Source organism: Paroedura picta, chromosome 3 (assembly GCF_049243985.1).
Source record: "Paroedura picta isolate Pp20150507F chromosome 3, Ppicta_v3.0, whole genome shotgun sequence".
NCBI lineage: Eukaryota > Metazoa > Chordata > Lepidosauria > Squamata > Gekkonidae > Paroedura > Paroedura picta.
The window spans coordinates 133,613,487-133,628,056 of NC_135371.1; the positions used below are offsets into that span (position 1 = coordinate 133,613,487).

A 14,570-nucleotide genomic window follows, 5' to 3' on the forward strand; every position below is an offset into this window, starting at 1 on the left:
TAATGTTCAAAAGCTCCTCAAAAGCTTTATAGTGACCTAGAAAGTAAAAGTCCTGCTTGCAGAATGATACTGCCCACTAGAAACTCTAAACAACTTTTCCAGCAAAAATGCTTAATAACCTTTTGGAAAACAGAAACGGAACTAGTTAAGTCTAAGCATAGTATGAGCCAGAATCTTTGCTCTGAAATTGGTTTAAACCCATTGAAATTGAGTGGGCAGAGAAATAGACTGTGAGACTGGCATGTTGAAAGATTCAAATGACTTGCTGGTTGTTACAGTTGATTTAAAGGGAGAACTATACAGTTTCAGTATTAAATCTGCATGTGCCAGAGTAATAACATTTTAGCATTGTTGTTGTTGTTGTTTTATGTTTGCTGCCTTGTGAACCCTGACAGGGTGGAAAGACAGCATGAAAATCTCAGTAAAATAAATTAATAATCTGCACCACTTAAATTATGAGTGATTGCAGAATCATATCAGTTCTTCTATCCAAACAGTACTAGATCCTCCTGTGTTGCTCTTTGAGTTTTCTTTCAATCTTGTAGCCAATTCACTGTGAAGTACAACCCCAGAAGCTCATGTTTCAACCGGCAGTACCTTTTAAATTTATTTGAAAGCACAGTATCTTTCTTTGCCTTCTTTGAATCTGGTGTATATGAGGCTTCCCATGTGGATGCCCTTTAATCAACAGGTATAGGTGTTTGTCTCACCTCTGGAAACCGGTCTCCTGAGGAGTGCTGCAGGCCATTCAGTTCTGTCCATGACCATGTGTGTATTCAGCCTCTCCTACACAGCAGGATTGCTAGGCAGGTTAGGGTTCTACACCTACTATCCAGTCTCTTCTTAATACTTCCAATGACACTGCAAGAAGCTCACCCTGTATCTTTTGAAGGTCTTTCCTAGGTGAGAGTGGTAGGACTCAGAGCTGATTCACATGACTATTTTTAGGGGTCTAGTTATCTTCTTGTTTTGTTTTTTAAGTCAATTCATATGGAAGAAATGTGTTCTGGAGCTTTTGTTTGCACATTATTGCCAGAGCTCCTGAAACAGTCCATGATTTGAAATGTCCTTGCATGTTAGGCAGATTCAAGTAGCTAGCTGTGTTGGTCTGAAGTAGCCCAACAAAATTTGAGGCCTATGGGGCCTTTAATGGCATCTTTGTTGGTCTGAAAGGTGCCATTGGCCTCAGATTTTGTTATAGGACTAGGCAGGTTGGGAGGATGTTGATTATGTGAATCAGCCTTCAGTTGCTGATAATAGAGGGAAATAAGAGGATTTTCCTCCTGATAGCAAAAGTTTGGGCTTAAGTCATAATTTTCCAGGTCTGTATCATTCCTGCCACCCATCTCTGGATCACACACTACTCCAAAATCATGTGATACCATTCACAGCTAAAGATTCAAACGGCATAGGTTCTAGCCATAAGAGCACCACTCAGGCAACACAGAGATCAGGCATGAATTGTCTGTTTTTGTCAGGCAGAGAGGAATCACGGCACATACCACTGGAAGTAGGCAAAGCAATAGTTGGAAGCTGCTGTGAAGAGTCGCTTTCACTGCTTTTGAAAATGCAGTTTTATGCTCATTCTCTGGTGACTAAGTCAATGACGTGATTTTCAGAGTTTCTGAGTGCTCCTATCACAGCTACTGATGTGAATCGCTGTCACCTCTGAAAGTCATGCCATGCTTAATGCTGGGCTGCCATCCTCGCTTCCATCCAAAGCTGTGCACATGTTGTTGTCTAGTTTTGCTGCAGTTGTTCCCTGCCATGTCAAGTATGGTGGCCTCTGCACAGTAGATGTACCGCTGTCAAGTAGCAATAGCTAGCAGTTGCCCCTTTGGATGAATGTCATGTGCTCTAGCCTTAAAGTACCTCTGACTATACATAGATTTGGCTTGGTGTGTAGTAATGTCCAAGAAAGATTATGACCCATGATATTACTGCACTGTTTTCTTTCCCTCTCTGTCTCTGTCTTTCCCTTCCTGGCCATATCCACAACTGCTGTTCTGTCTGAAAACATTTTTTTTTCTTTTCCTGTCTCTTTCTTCCCCTTTTCTGTCTCTCTCACACATAAATCCTCTCTTCCTCCACCTCTCCCTCTCCCTCTCTCTGGCCTGGCTTATCCTTCTGCATGCTATATGGCACTCCTCCCAGGAAAGACACTTGTTTGATACCATATCACTGCTGATCCAGGAATCTTTGGAAGGAGAGTTGAAGCTGATGGACAACCTGTCAGGCTCTGTGTGCCATCATTATGCCCTTCCAACTACTGAAAATTACAACTCTGAGAAACAGGTTAATATATTACTAATTTCCTGCAAAGTTTCTATCTAAATTTGGATTGAAACGTTTATGACCAAAAATAAAAGATCTTTCTTGATCTAATGTAGGGAGGAGCTCAACTACATTTGTGGCATAGTGAATGCATTTTGTTTTGCTTTAACTTGAGAACAATATTTACAGCCTAGTTCTGGGCATGCTCAGTCAGTAGTAAGCCCGGCTGATTTCATTGGGACTTACTCCCAAGTAACTGTGCACTGGATTGCAGCCCTAGAAAGACTCATGTTAAGAAAACAAGTATTTTGCATTCTTGTTTTGGTAGGTATTTATAGCAGTGTCATTAATAGCATAGAGATGTGATATTTATCCTGTGAACATTTCCATTCCTGTGCATGGAAATTGATATAAAATTCTGGAGGCTATATTAAAATATTAAGAATGAGTTTATTGGCCTGCTGGATCCTGAATTCAAGATATATGGATGTGTATATGAGGCGACATCATACGGTTTAATATGTTAATTGTCTCCGAATGCATGATGTAACGTTACACCGGCATCATTAGGGCAGTGGGTCATCATTAGCTCTGCCTAGGAATACGTAATACAGCCATTATAATCCATTTCCTGATTGGGTCCAATGATGCTAATAGGTTATGGCTTTACTATCAGAATCAAAGAGTGTGCCCATTAATTGGGCTAGCCACTAGCTTTGGGTAGTAGTATGTGCCAAAAAGTTCTCTTAATAAAGGAATTGTGACAGAGGTTTTTTTTAAAAAAACACACCCTCTTTGCTTGCCTGCTATATCAGCACCCTTTTAAAAGATTGTTCAGTCTTGTTAATAGCATGAAGAATCTACACTGCTGGTGGTATTAACAAGCTGGTGTCTTAAAATTAAGACACCAGCTGATTAGGAACGTACAACATTGTTAATGTCAGCTTCAGTTACCTGGCTGATTTTAACAAATCAGGCACCCAGAATACACTGGACAATGTAGGGTTCCTTACAGCTCACCACCACACTTAATGGGTTTTAATGTACATGCCAGTCTTATGTGTCTAGAATTAGGGAGCCAGCATGACTTCCATTGGGGCCATAGATTGTTGGTCTGCCCATATGGGGCGCCGCATGGGTCAAGTGACAGCAGGCCATGAGGAATATTTAGTACTTGTAACTCTCATGCCCAGTGCCCCTCATTTAAATTATCCATCAAAACCCACTATTACATTTATAGATTTAAGAGGGTCTGCATTTTGGATGCTTCATGAACTTGATGCAAGTAATAAAAGTTTCTTTTTTAAAAAATATTGAGAAATTGTCTTTTAAGCCATAAAAGGAGCAGCCCCTTTTAGTAGGTGGTTGTAATCGTTATAGATCTAATTGATTTACTGCCTTAGCAGTTAAGAACCAGGCAGTTAATCAGCTGCGATCTTTAATTAATGGTCATGGTTTCAGCTTCATGAAATATGTAGAAGATAATCCTTGGGAACTGCAGAGAAGTACAAGCAAAATATCAGGGACTGGTTATCAGGCTTCCGCCAACTCTTCTACATTTTCTGTCTCTTCATTTGGGGCAGCCACTGCATATGGCGTCCTGTGAATGGCAGCCACTGTTTTTAACCACTCTGTTCCTGAGTTTTATCCATGTAACTGCTTAGTGAACCCATTGCATTTCTGATGAGATTAGTATGAATTGGCTTCTAGCACTGGAGGGCAACTGCTTAAAAAGCTGCCGTTGTGCTTCAGCACAAAAAGCCAACAAGCATTACCTTCAGCACATGGCAGTCTGGACAGATATAATTGTGCAGGAGTTCCCTCCTAAGGGACCTTTTATTTGGCAAAACAGCTGCAGGTGGCCTTGGATAGAGGAGAGGACTAATGAGAAGCAAGATCTATTTAACCCTCCCCTTCCCCCCCCCCCGCACGCTATTCCCTCCAGTTGCTTTTTCACTGAAAGATACACGTGTCTCTTTCTTCCCAAAAGGAACAGTGTGTGTAGGGAGCAATATAATGTTGGACAAATAACTGGAGGAAAAATGGTTTGAGAGCTTTCAGGGGAAAGAATCATAGAGCTACCCAGAACTTTCAGTCCTACCATGAATGGGTCATGTGGTTATCCCTTAGACTCATTCATGAGGAAGAGAAAATTGCTAGTAAAGCATTTTTACTAGACGTTGCAATGGGTACTTTGTGCTATCCTGGACTGGCCCATTCCTTACCCTCTGTCAGACATAAAACAATCACATGTGGGCTGTGGGTTGTCTTCAGTTCCTGTTTGGATCAAGTGTTCATGGAGAAGCAGCTTTAACCTTACCTGCTGTGCCATTTCCCTGACCAAAATTGTCCCACTAGTGCACACTTTAAAGGGACCCACATGCTCTGGGGATCTACATGACCCAATAGGCTCAGTGTTGTTGTTAGGTGCGAAGTCGTGTCTGACACATCGCGACCCCATGGACAATGATCCTCCAGGCCTTCCTGTCCTCTACCATTCCCATTTAAGTCCATTTAAGTTTGCACCTACTGCTTCAGTTACTCCATCCAGCCACCTCATTCTCTTTTGCCCTCGATCGCTCCCAGCATTAGGCTCTTCTCCAGGGAGTCCTTCCTTCTCATGAGGTGGCCAAAGTATTTGAGTTTCATCTTCAGGATCTGGCCCTCTAAGGAGCAGGCAGGGTTGATCTCCTCTAGGATTGACCGGTTTGTTCGCCTTGCAGTCCAAGGGATCAGTCCAATAGGCTCAGTGAAAAAGGTAAAGGTAAAGGTATCCCCTGTGCAAGCGCCAAGTCATGTCTGAGCCTTGGGGTGATGCCCTCTAGCGTTTTCATGGCAGACTCAATACGGGGTGGTTTGCCAGTGCCTTCCCCAGTCATTACCGTTTACCCCCCAGCAAGCTGGGTACTCATTTTACCGACCTCAGAAGGATGGAAGGCTGGGTCAACCTTGAGCCGGCTGCTGGGATCAAACTCCCAACCTCATGGGCAGACAGCTTCAGACAACATGTTGCTGCCTTACCACTCTGTGCCACAAGAGGCTGGTAGGCTCGGTAGTGACCCCCAAAATGTTTCAGACTGAGAAAATGGCTCATGAGCCCTCCACAAATATTGCAGTCCTAATTTGGCATCACATGTACAGGAACTGAGAGGGACTCACACAGGGTAGAGTCCCACATCTAACCTGTTCCTTATGGGGTTTTGGAGAGAGGATGCAGGATAACTTCATTTCGGCAGGGAGCATAAGGAAGGGTTTTGTGAAATAAAATGAGGCAGTTTCTCCAGTCTGCTGCTAAGGATCCTTGCAGGAATGCAACTTATGAAAAGCCTGCACATGGGAAAAGATCATGCCTGGCTCCTGCACAAGTCACAGTTGTGCATGATTTTTCAGCCGTGAGTTGCTAATGGAGCTATGGGGGTGGACGACTGTAGCACGCCTTGTTTTACTTCTGCATGTACAAGAATGAATGTTCATTCCCCTGTTAACCCAAATACAAGTGTACGTATTGTTCAAGACAAATGAGCTCAATTTGCCTCCTCAGCTGAACGCTTGTTCTCCTGCATTGCTATTCAGTTAATTTTTTTTCCATTTTCTGCCCTTACAATGAATTTAACAAGAAAAGGAGAGTTAAAGTGGAAAACTCCTTCTGGGATTTGAAATTGGCTTCCTCTACTGAAGCCTTCTTGCTGTCAGTTTTGAGCAAATGCTTGCCTTAGCACCGATGAAAGAGGTATAAAACCAGCAATGTTGACCCAATCTCCTTCCCAAAGACAGCCATTGTGATTGGTGCTTATGGTTTACATAATTCCAGATCTGATGATTTTGATGCATCTAATGCAAGCCCTGGCTGAAGCACAGTCCTGCTCGCAGTGAAGAGAGTCAGTGGCCTCCAAACTGTCAGCCTCAATCATGGATTGAAGCCTCACTTCCATCTTACTTCCAAGGGAAATTTCAATGTGAGGCAGCAGAAAAACTGTTTGAGGCATCGGCCAAATAAATTTATTTATCTATATTGTTATTTCTAGGCCGCCCCTCTATAACGATAGTCTCGGTAGAGCTTTGAATAGTTAAAATCTCAAATACAAATTTCAAATACAGATAAAACCATATACCCTTTAAAACAATCAACTTAAAACAATATATCAAACCTAGGTAACCTACGCCGTCCCTAGACCTGGGGACAGATACAGGGTTTCTCCCAGGCTGAGGTAGTGGGGGGCGGGGGGTGGGGGGTGGCAGGAGGGCCCATACAGATGGCAATAAGTGCTTAGCCTTGGCCTCAGCCATGAGCCTGGTGGAAGAGTGCCATTTTGCAGGCCCTTTGGAACACTGACGATTCTGATAGGGCCCAGATCCTGGCTGGTAACTCACTCCACCAGTCCTTACAATGTATGTGTACCAGATCTATAACTCCTGAATCCTACTATGTTTTGAAATGTGAGGTCACACTTTTGGCTTCATACCCTACCAAGTGATGCATCAAATTGGGGCCAAAGTGCATGTGATGCTGCAATTCCAGATATATTACATGAGCATAAAAAGCCGCCAGAGGAACTAACCTGCACTAAGACTACGGTGTTGAGAAAAGATTTCTTTGATCTAATACCCATAGGCTGTTGGCGTGGCGTAGGGTGGGGATACTGTGCCTGCCTTTTTTTCTTCATCAGGACTTAAAAAGAAATGCCAGGAGGGGAAAGAGTTAAAAAACCCTCTGTAGGATTATAGCCCTTATCCATATTAAAAATTAACTATGGCTGTTTTTTCATGCCAAACAACACTTCTGTAGTTCTCATTATAGAAGTCCAACATCATGTGTAGTATGCCTCTGAGGACCAAGGTGGAAGTCTCATTTTTGAAAGTGCCTTAAATTAGGATAGATACTTTCTTCCAATGCCCGGTATTTTAGAGTGCTGCTGTGAAAGGAAGCCATTATACAATATTGCCCATATCCTGTAAAGCTTTCAATGCTTGTCTCTTCTGAACTAGGTGCCATGCAGTCCCAAACACTGACCACCAACTTCCTGCAAGGTACATGTATATATCTTAAGCCACAGTAAATAATGAATCCTACAATCATACTCTTTTAACACTTAAGCAGTCATTGAAGATTCTCCTGCAAACACATTTGGATAGCTCCCCTAAATCATCATGGCATTCACCATGGAGATTTATTTATTTTATTTATTATTAGATATATAGACCGTGCCCAGCCAGCTCATGGCAGTTTGCGTAAAATATAAAACATATAAAACAACCTAATGCAATCGGTGGTGCACTCAATAACTTAACTCCCCTACGGACTTCCGGCTCTGCTGCTCTCAGTCACTGTTGCTCCAGGCACCGTTGCTCCACTTGATGATCTAGGCAATGTTTGCCTGGAGGAGGCCCAATGTCAAAAAGGGAAGGAGATCTTATAATCCCGGTCTCCACCCCAGCCTCAACCAAACACCTGGTGGAAGAGCTCCATCTTGCAGGCCATGTGGAATTCAGAGAGCTCTGTCAGGGCCCTCAGCTCTTCTTATTCCGCCAGGTAGGGGCAAGGACTGAAAAGGCCCTGGCCCTAGCTGAGGCAAGGCAAACTTCCCAGAGGGCCTGGACAACCAGCAAATTCATACCTTCAGAGCGTAAAGCCCTGCAGGGGGCATAAGGAGACAAGCGGTCCCTCAGGTAGGGAGGACACAGGACACGTATAGCATTAAAGGTAAAAACCAAAACCTTGAACTTGATCCAGAAGCTAACTGGCAGCCAATGCAGCTGCCGCAGCACCGGCTAAATATGGGCCCTCCAGCTGCATATTTTACCAGTTGCAATTTCCAGGTCAGGAACAAGGGTAGGCCCGTTTAGAGTGAGTTACAAAAGTCTAGCCTGGAAGTGACCTTTGCATGGATCACTGTGGCCAAGTGTTCTGGGGAAGAGGTAGGGTGCTAATAGCTGTGCTTGACATAGATGGAAAACCCCCATCTGGGCTACTTTCATGATCTGAGCCTCCATGGACAGGGTGGCATCGAAGATCACCCCCAAGTTCCTGTCCGCTGGCACAGGTGTAATTTGGACACCATCAAGGCTGGGGAGATTTGCTTCCTGATCCTGCCCCCTTCTGCCCAGCCACAAGCCTTCTGTCTTGGAAGAGTTGAGTTTCAAACGACTCTTCCTGAGCCATACCACCATTGCTTCCAAACAGCTGGCAGATGTTTTTGGCCATCCATCAGGAGGTAGAGCTGGGTGTCATCCAAATATTGGTGACATCCCAGCCCAAAGCCCCGGACCAGCTGAGGACGCATATAGATATTAAAAAGTGTAGGGGAGAGTATCACCCCTTACAGTACTCCACATGGGAGTACCCCCACCCTCTGTATCCAGTTCCAGAAAAAGGAGACCAGCCTTTTTTGTGTGTTGTGTGAAGCATCCCTCAGGCTAGGAAACTGATCTTATTGAATTTTGCGGGATGTTCAATAAGTAAACATTTTCAGAATTATGTGACAGGGTCCACTAATTTCAAAATAAAATCTTGTGCCAGAATATTCATCTCTCTGAGACCGTTTGCACACTGACCTGTCTCCCAGGAAGAAGCCCGGGAGAGCAGGAAGAAGCGAGGCAACCTGCCCTGACTAAAACTCCAGCCTCCAGTAAGGAAACAGACCTCTCTCATACATTCTAGTTCTCATGCTGTGCCCATATCTTTAAAAAATAAGGACCCTTAGTAAGCTATTCAACTAATGGTCTCTGGTGATCATTTCACCTCTTCTTTCTTCGCTTGTTTGCAAAATGCATGGAGTTGATAATTCCAATTTATGCTAATTTGTTCCAAGCAGAGATTCCTTCTTATTGGGGCAGTTCAAAGTTGGTATAAAGCATTCAATCTCCAATCTTCATTCTGTACACAGAAACAGAGCTTCTTGGGTATCATAAACATTCTAGAAATGTTGTCATTACTGCACAAGTGATTCAGCAAGCCTTCCTGGAAACTGTATTTCACAATTTCTTAGCTGCAAGCTTCAGATCCAGCTGAGCTTCAGTTCAGAAAACCAGTAGATTAATGGATACATGTCTAAACATTCAGTAATCCAAAGTAGTTCATTCAACAATTACTAGGTGTCTTTATCCTTCTTAGTCCATGAAATTGACTCATTTCTGGGAGAAATACACCAAGCCCTGGTATCCTGAATGATTTATTACCAGTGGGCAATGCTTACTTGAGCACTTAAAGTAAAAGCTCTAATTCTTGTAAAAAAATGAACTGCTGAGATACAGGAGACATTGGGAGAGAATACATGGATGCAGATCGTGATGTAGTAGTAGCTGTTTGCTTGGGTCAGTTTTATAACACTGTATGTTTCCTACAAAAAAAGAAGTCACGTGTTCCTATTGAGAACCACATTGAAATCCATTAATGAGGCACCACATCTTGGGAAGATTGCTTAGAAACTCAGCACTTCACATTAAGGTCATTGATCATATTGTTTTCTGGATGATGGCAGCATTAGCCCTCCTATTATTAATGAGTACACTTTGATAGAATGTTTACAGTAGAGTCTGCAATAGTCCATAAAACGCAAAGCAGGACATTGCTCTCTGATTGAATACCTTGGGATTTTTTTAAAAATTAAGAGTAGGTTACAATAAAAGATTAGATTGCTCATCTAGGCTCAGTTTTTTATGTTGGTAATGGAGTTAAACTGACAATCATTCCTCATTCGCACTTTCACACACCATTCACAAGTGGATTTTCACACAGCAAAATCCAGTTGCAAAGTGGGTTGAAAATGCAGTGGTCCCCAACCCCCAGTCCAGACACCGGTACCGGTCTGTGGATCAGTCTGTACCAGGTTGCGGCTCCTTCTCGTCCTCCTCCCTGGCTGCTGCCTCGGGGGCTGCCCTGCCACTCTGCCACCAGCTCACCTTTGGTGCTCTCCAGCAGCCGCCATGGCTGGGGCTCCCCCTCGGCGTAGCCCTGCGCAGCTGCTGCTGGCAGCACCCCCCAGCAGGCGGTGGGAAGTCAGGGGTGCCGGCGGGAAAGCATGTGGAGCAGGGGCTCAGGGGGCATCCCTCAGCAAAAGACCCCCCCCCCGGGCCTTAGTAAAATTGTCAAACATTGACTGGTCCCTGGTGATAAAAAAGTAGGGGACCACTGCATTATAGGACAATGGGATCACCGACCTCATCTGACATTTGGTATAAAATATTGTTCCCATTCACTTTGAATAAATCAGCCTGGAAGAACCAATTCCATTTTCTCTGTAGCCAATTAGAACTCTCACTTATAGACATGTACTGTGGTTGGAAGATCCTCAAAGTATGAGGATCTGATTGGTTAACTAAAAGGAAAATTCATGGGCATAAAGGGAGCAATCCTATGCAAGTCTACTCAGAAGTAAGTCCCATCATATGCAGTGGTGCTTACTCCCAGGATTGTATATGTGTTTGTGCGTAGTTAGAATTTTCAGGTGAAAGGAGTTGGCAAAATCAGTGTGCCTCTTCAGGTACACTCATTGTTACCGGTACAGGGTAGTTAATGTAACCATTATGAAAGAATCTAAGGGAACACAGTGTACCTAACCTGTTCCATCAGACTTCTTGGACGTAGAACTGAGGTGGACAAAGGTGATCTCTGGTGCAGTTTTGCACTTAACACCTAGCATTTAAATAGTGGCCAGAATCCAAATAACTGTGCAGCTAGCTCAGAATGTTTAATAAGGGAGCTTTTGAAATGAGGAGACAGTCAGAAACAGGTTGTGATAGACTAATAGAATCACAGAGTTGGCAGGGGCCATACAGGCCATCTAGTCCAACACCCTCCTCAATTCAGGATAAGGCACGGAGGCCTGTTGTTTCCTTTTAAAAATCTTCTACCATGCCAAGTTCTTCAGTATACCTAAAGTAGTTCTTTGGATCTCAGCCTGCAACTCTTAAAAAAAAAATACTGCACAAGAGCCATTGAACAAATACAAAGAGAATATTACCATATTTTTTGGAATCAGGGAGATTAGGGAACAGTGGTGTTTCTGAAAAGCATGTAACATTTCAGTGTAATTAGTCTAGGTTTTAAAAGTTAATTATTAAGCCACTGAGGCCTAAAGTCCCTCTGTTTGTCCCTTAAAGCATTATATTAATCAGTGCATCTTTAATGTGCGGTTGGTGATTTCCATCTTACATTATTTGTAAGCCTTTTAGAATAAACGGAGGGAAGAGGGAAGTTTTACCTCCGTTTCCTTGTGGCTTTATCCACATAACAATGTGTATGGCACAAATGCTGTTATTATAAGGCGAAATAGCTTAGTATTTATCTGATGATAATGAATGATAGCTTTCTTTTCTTTTTCTTTTTGTCTCAAAGGCATTTACATGTGTCCTGGTTTCTTATGTCTGATCATCTCTCCCTTGTTTAGATCCCTCTAGCTGTGATGGAGGCTCTGTCTCTGACGTCAGATATTCTGTCTGAAAATTCCTGGTCCTTAGCTCTGACGGATGACTCTTTTCCTGATGATAATAACACATTCTTACTTAATGCCCTGGAAAGCAATGTACATACACTGGTCACTGCATATTCTGATGTTTACAGGGTTCTAAATACTGTTATCAAGTGGGAAATAGCTATGGCATTTTCAAATGAATAATATTTTCATCTAGCATATTACCCTTGATTTGAATGTAGCTTTGCCTATCATACCGTTCCATTTGGAGTTCATATTAATATTACCTCTGAAATTTATTTATTTATTTATTTATTTATATCCACACTCCCTCTGGAGGATTAATCTGGTTTATCCCTCAGCATCAGAGGCAAGCAATTGTTTATGGACATAAAGAAAATGCCATGACATAAAAAAAAACCCTACTTAGTTCTGTTCCTTTGAATTTAAACTGTTCTAAAACAGACATCTAGATGGTCTGGCAGTGAGTCCTATTATCAATTTTGAATGTAAGCTAATAAACGATACAGCTTGTGTTATACACTTGGTGTCCATTTTGATCAGACATTTTAAAATAAAGGATTGGGGTGGTGGGCATCAGTTAAACATGTAGTCAGTATTTTGAGCCCTGCTTTAACCATCCATTCCTTGAAACATTAGACATTTTTAGCTGATGTATAGTGATCAAGTGCTTTATTTATGCTGTACAACAGACATAACTTCTCTTCCAACATTTAGTGGATCCATCCTTGTTTTCTCTTGTACCTTTAGCTGTGTGTTGTGTTGATGAATTTTCTGCCATTCTAGTAGATTGCCATTGCAATTATTACTTATTTAGGACACATCCCCTTTAAACCGTGACAGTATTTCCCATCATGCTTCATGGTATCATATGCAAAAGACTGAGCACTGAATGGTTTTGTGTGAACCATATTCTTTCAAAAGTAAGAGACAGGAGATTTCATAATTGACCTCAAAGCTGAATATAAGTATAAGAATAAAATAAAAAAGTACTGGAGTAGGTTTCTGGATCTAACCAACCCTATAGTTCCATGTGTTACTTTCAAAAATATGTATGCTAGTCGTTCCATTGGTAGAGTATCTCAAGGCATCTCATGTTATGTGAAATATGTCTGCTGTTTAGGTGTTAAATACAGAACACTATAAACAAATTTCAACATTAACATTGAATATGGATACCTTGAATTTTTATCAACACTTTTTAAATATATCATTCAGATTCAACACTGTAAAATCTTTTTTTATTTTTGCTGTTGAAATCCTTTTTTTTTTTACAAGTGGGTAAGATGTTTTGAGAAATGAATATGGTGAATGTTTGTTTTAGCACTTCATATACATCCAAACTGGGAAATAAAATGACGCATCTTAAGAAACTATGGATATGGTTATACTGGCTGATTTTCCCACGAACTGAACTAGCACGGAGGGGCTTGGGCCATCTATAACTAATCCCATGTCTTGCTCCAATTTGCCTCCCACTTTTACTGCTTGAGAAATAGTTACTGTGACATAAAACAGGTTCAGACTTTACCCTGATGGCCCTTAACACTACAAATAGTTACTTGCAGTGCCCCTTCTTCCAGAAATTCTTCTTCCTCTTACATTATCTAGGTTCTTTAATACCATCCCTGCATGCATGTTGGCATGTTCACAGATTTCTACTTTCACTCCGTTTCCTTTTGACCTTATAGAAACTGCTTCACAGTACCACCTTGACATTGAATAAGTCACCCTCCTACATATTTGTTGTATTTTGCACAAATCAGCACATTTAATAATTTCATTAGAGTTTCACATTTCTGTACAAATTCGACATTTTGGGAAACACACAAACTCACAGATTTCAGCGTACAAAACATAGCCAACTAATTGTGAGAGGAGGAAAAGGATACATAAGAATAAATGCTCAAAGCACAGCCTGAGCAGACCAAGGAATATAGATGTGGGGAATATACTGCCAAAGGGGTGCTGGTCCAAACATACCTTGAGCACAATGATGGATGTCTGTTTTACTTTGTGTCCCCCATTCCCCCCGACACACCAGATTTAAAATATGTTTGTTGAAACCATCCAAGTACAATCCACTTCCCCAAAAGGAAATATAACTTTGTAACAGAAAGAAAATTCCACTGAACTTAGTGAAATATTTGCTTAGCTGACACACTGACTTTATCGAGTTTCAAAACAGAAACAGAACTGACTGTTCATTTGAATTATTAGAGACAGATGAATCTTGTATATAAATATTCAGATTAATGAAGAATGAAATTCATTCTACATGACATGGAAGTTCTGTTTGATCAGCTAAACCTATACTTTTTTCTTTAAAAAAAATTGATTTAGTTTTATCATGGTTTTCCATGTACACTAATTAAATCTTGTTTCACCATTACAGAAATAAATTAGCAAACCCTTAAGAATTGTGTACTGTAATGCAGAAGTTAATTTTCCAGCTACGATGAAAGAAGGAATAGGGTCAGTTCCTCACTTAATTGAACAATATTCTCACAGTCCATTTTTAGCATCAAAAATTTCCTTGTTGTTGGAAATATAGCACAGAAGTCACTTGGTACTTCTGCTTTTCTCTTTAGCCTATTTTCAAGCAATGCAGAGTCAAAGAAGATCAAAATAGGATATGTCTCCCTGCTTCTTAAGAAAATTAACTAATTTCATATAACCCTGCAAAGTCTCATTCATCTGGGAGATGGAGGGGTTTTATTTCTCATTTTAAATAGCTAAAGTCTGGCAAAGCATGCAACTATTACCAGGCCTTGAGGCATGATGCTTGTATTTCAATTAATCCTGAAATAGTCATGGTTTAGGACTGCAGTGTTGTTTTTCAGTTTTCCTGTATTGTACTTTATT

The 14,570-nt window shown here is 41.6% G+C and overlaps 1 protein-coding gene across 11 annotated transcripts in view; it reads left to right on the forward strand.

Moving 5' to 3' along the window:
- The window catches only part of CACNA1G (calcium voltage-gated channel subunit alpha1 G), a 482,930-nt gene that overhangs the window by 443,620 nt on the left and 24,740 nt on the right, over nucleotides 1-14,570 (forward strand). For 8 of the 11 annotated variants that reach the window (XM_077327962.1, XM_077327955.1, XM_077327957.1 and 5 more), the window contains 2 exons: nucleotides 2,155-2,295; nucleotides 11,661-11,795. The exons of 2 other annotated variants lie outside the window; for them this stretch is intronic. In XM_077327962.1, the coding sequence (XP_077184077.1) occupies nucleotides 2,155-2,295; nucleotides 11,661-11,795 (276 nt within the window). The remainder of the gene's footprint in view (nucleotides 1-2,154; nucleotides 2,296-11,660; nucleotides 11,796-14,570) is intronic. One more of the 11 variants, XM_077327961.1, reaches the window with a different exon arrangement.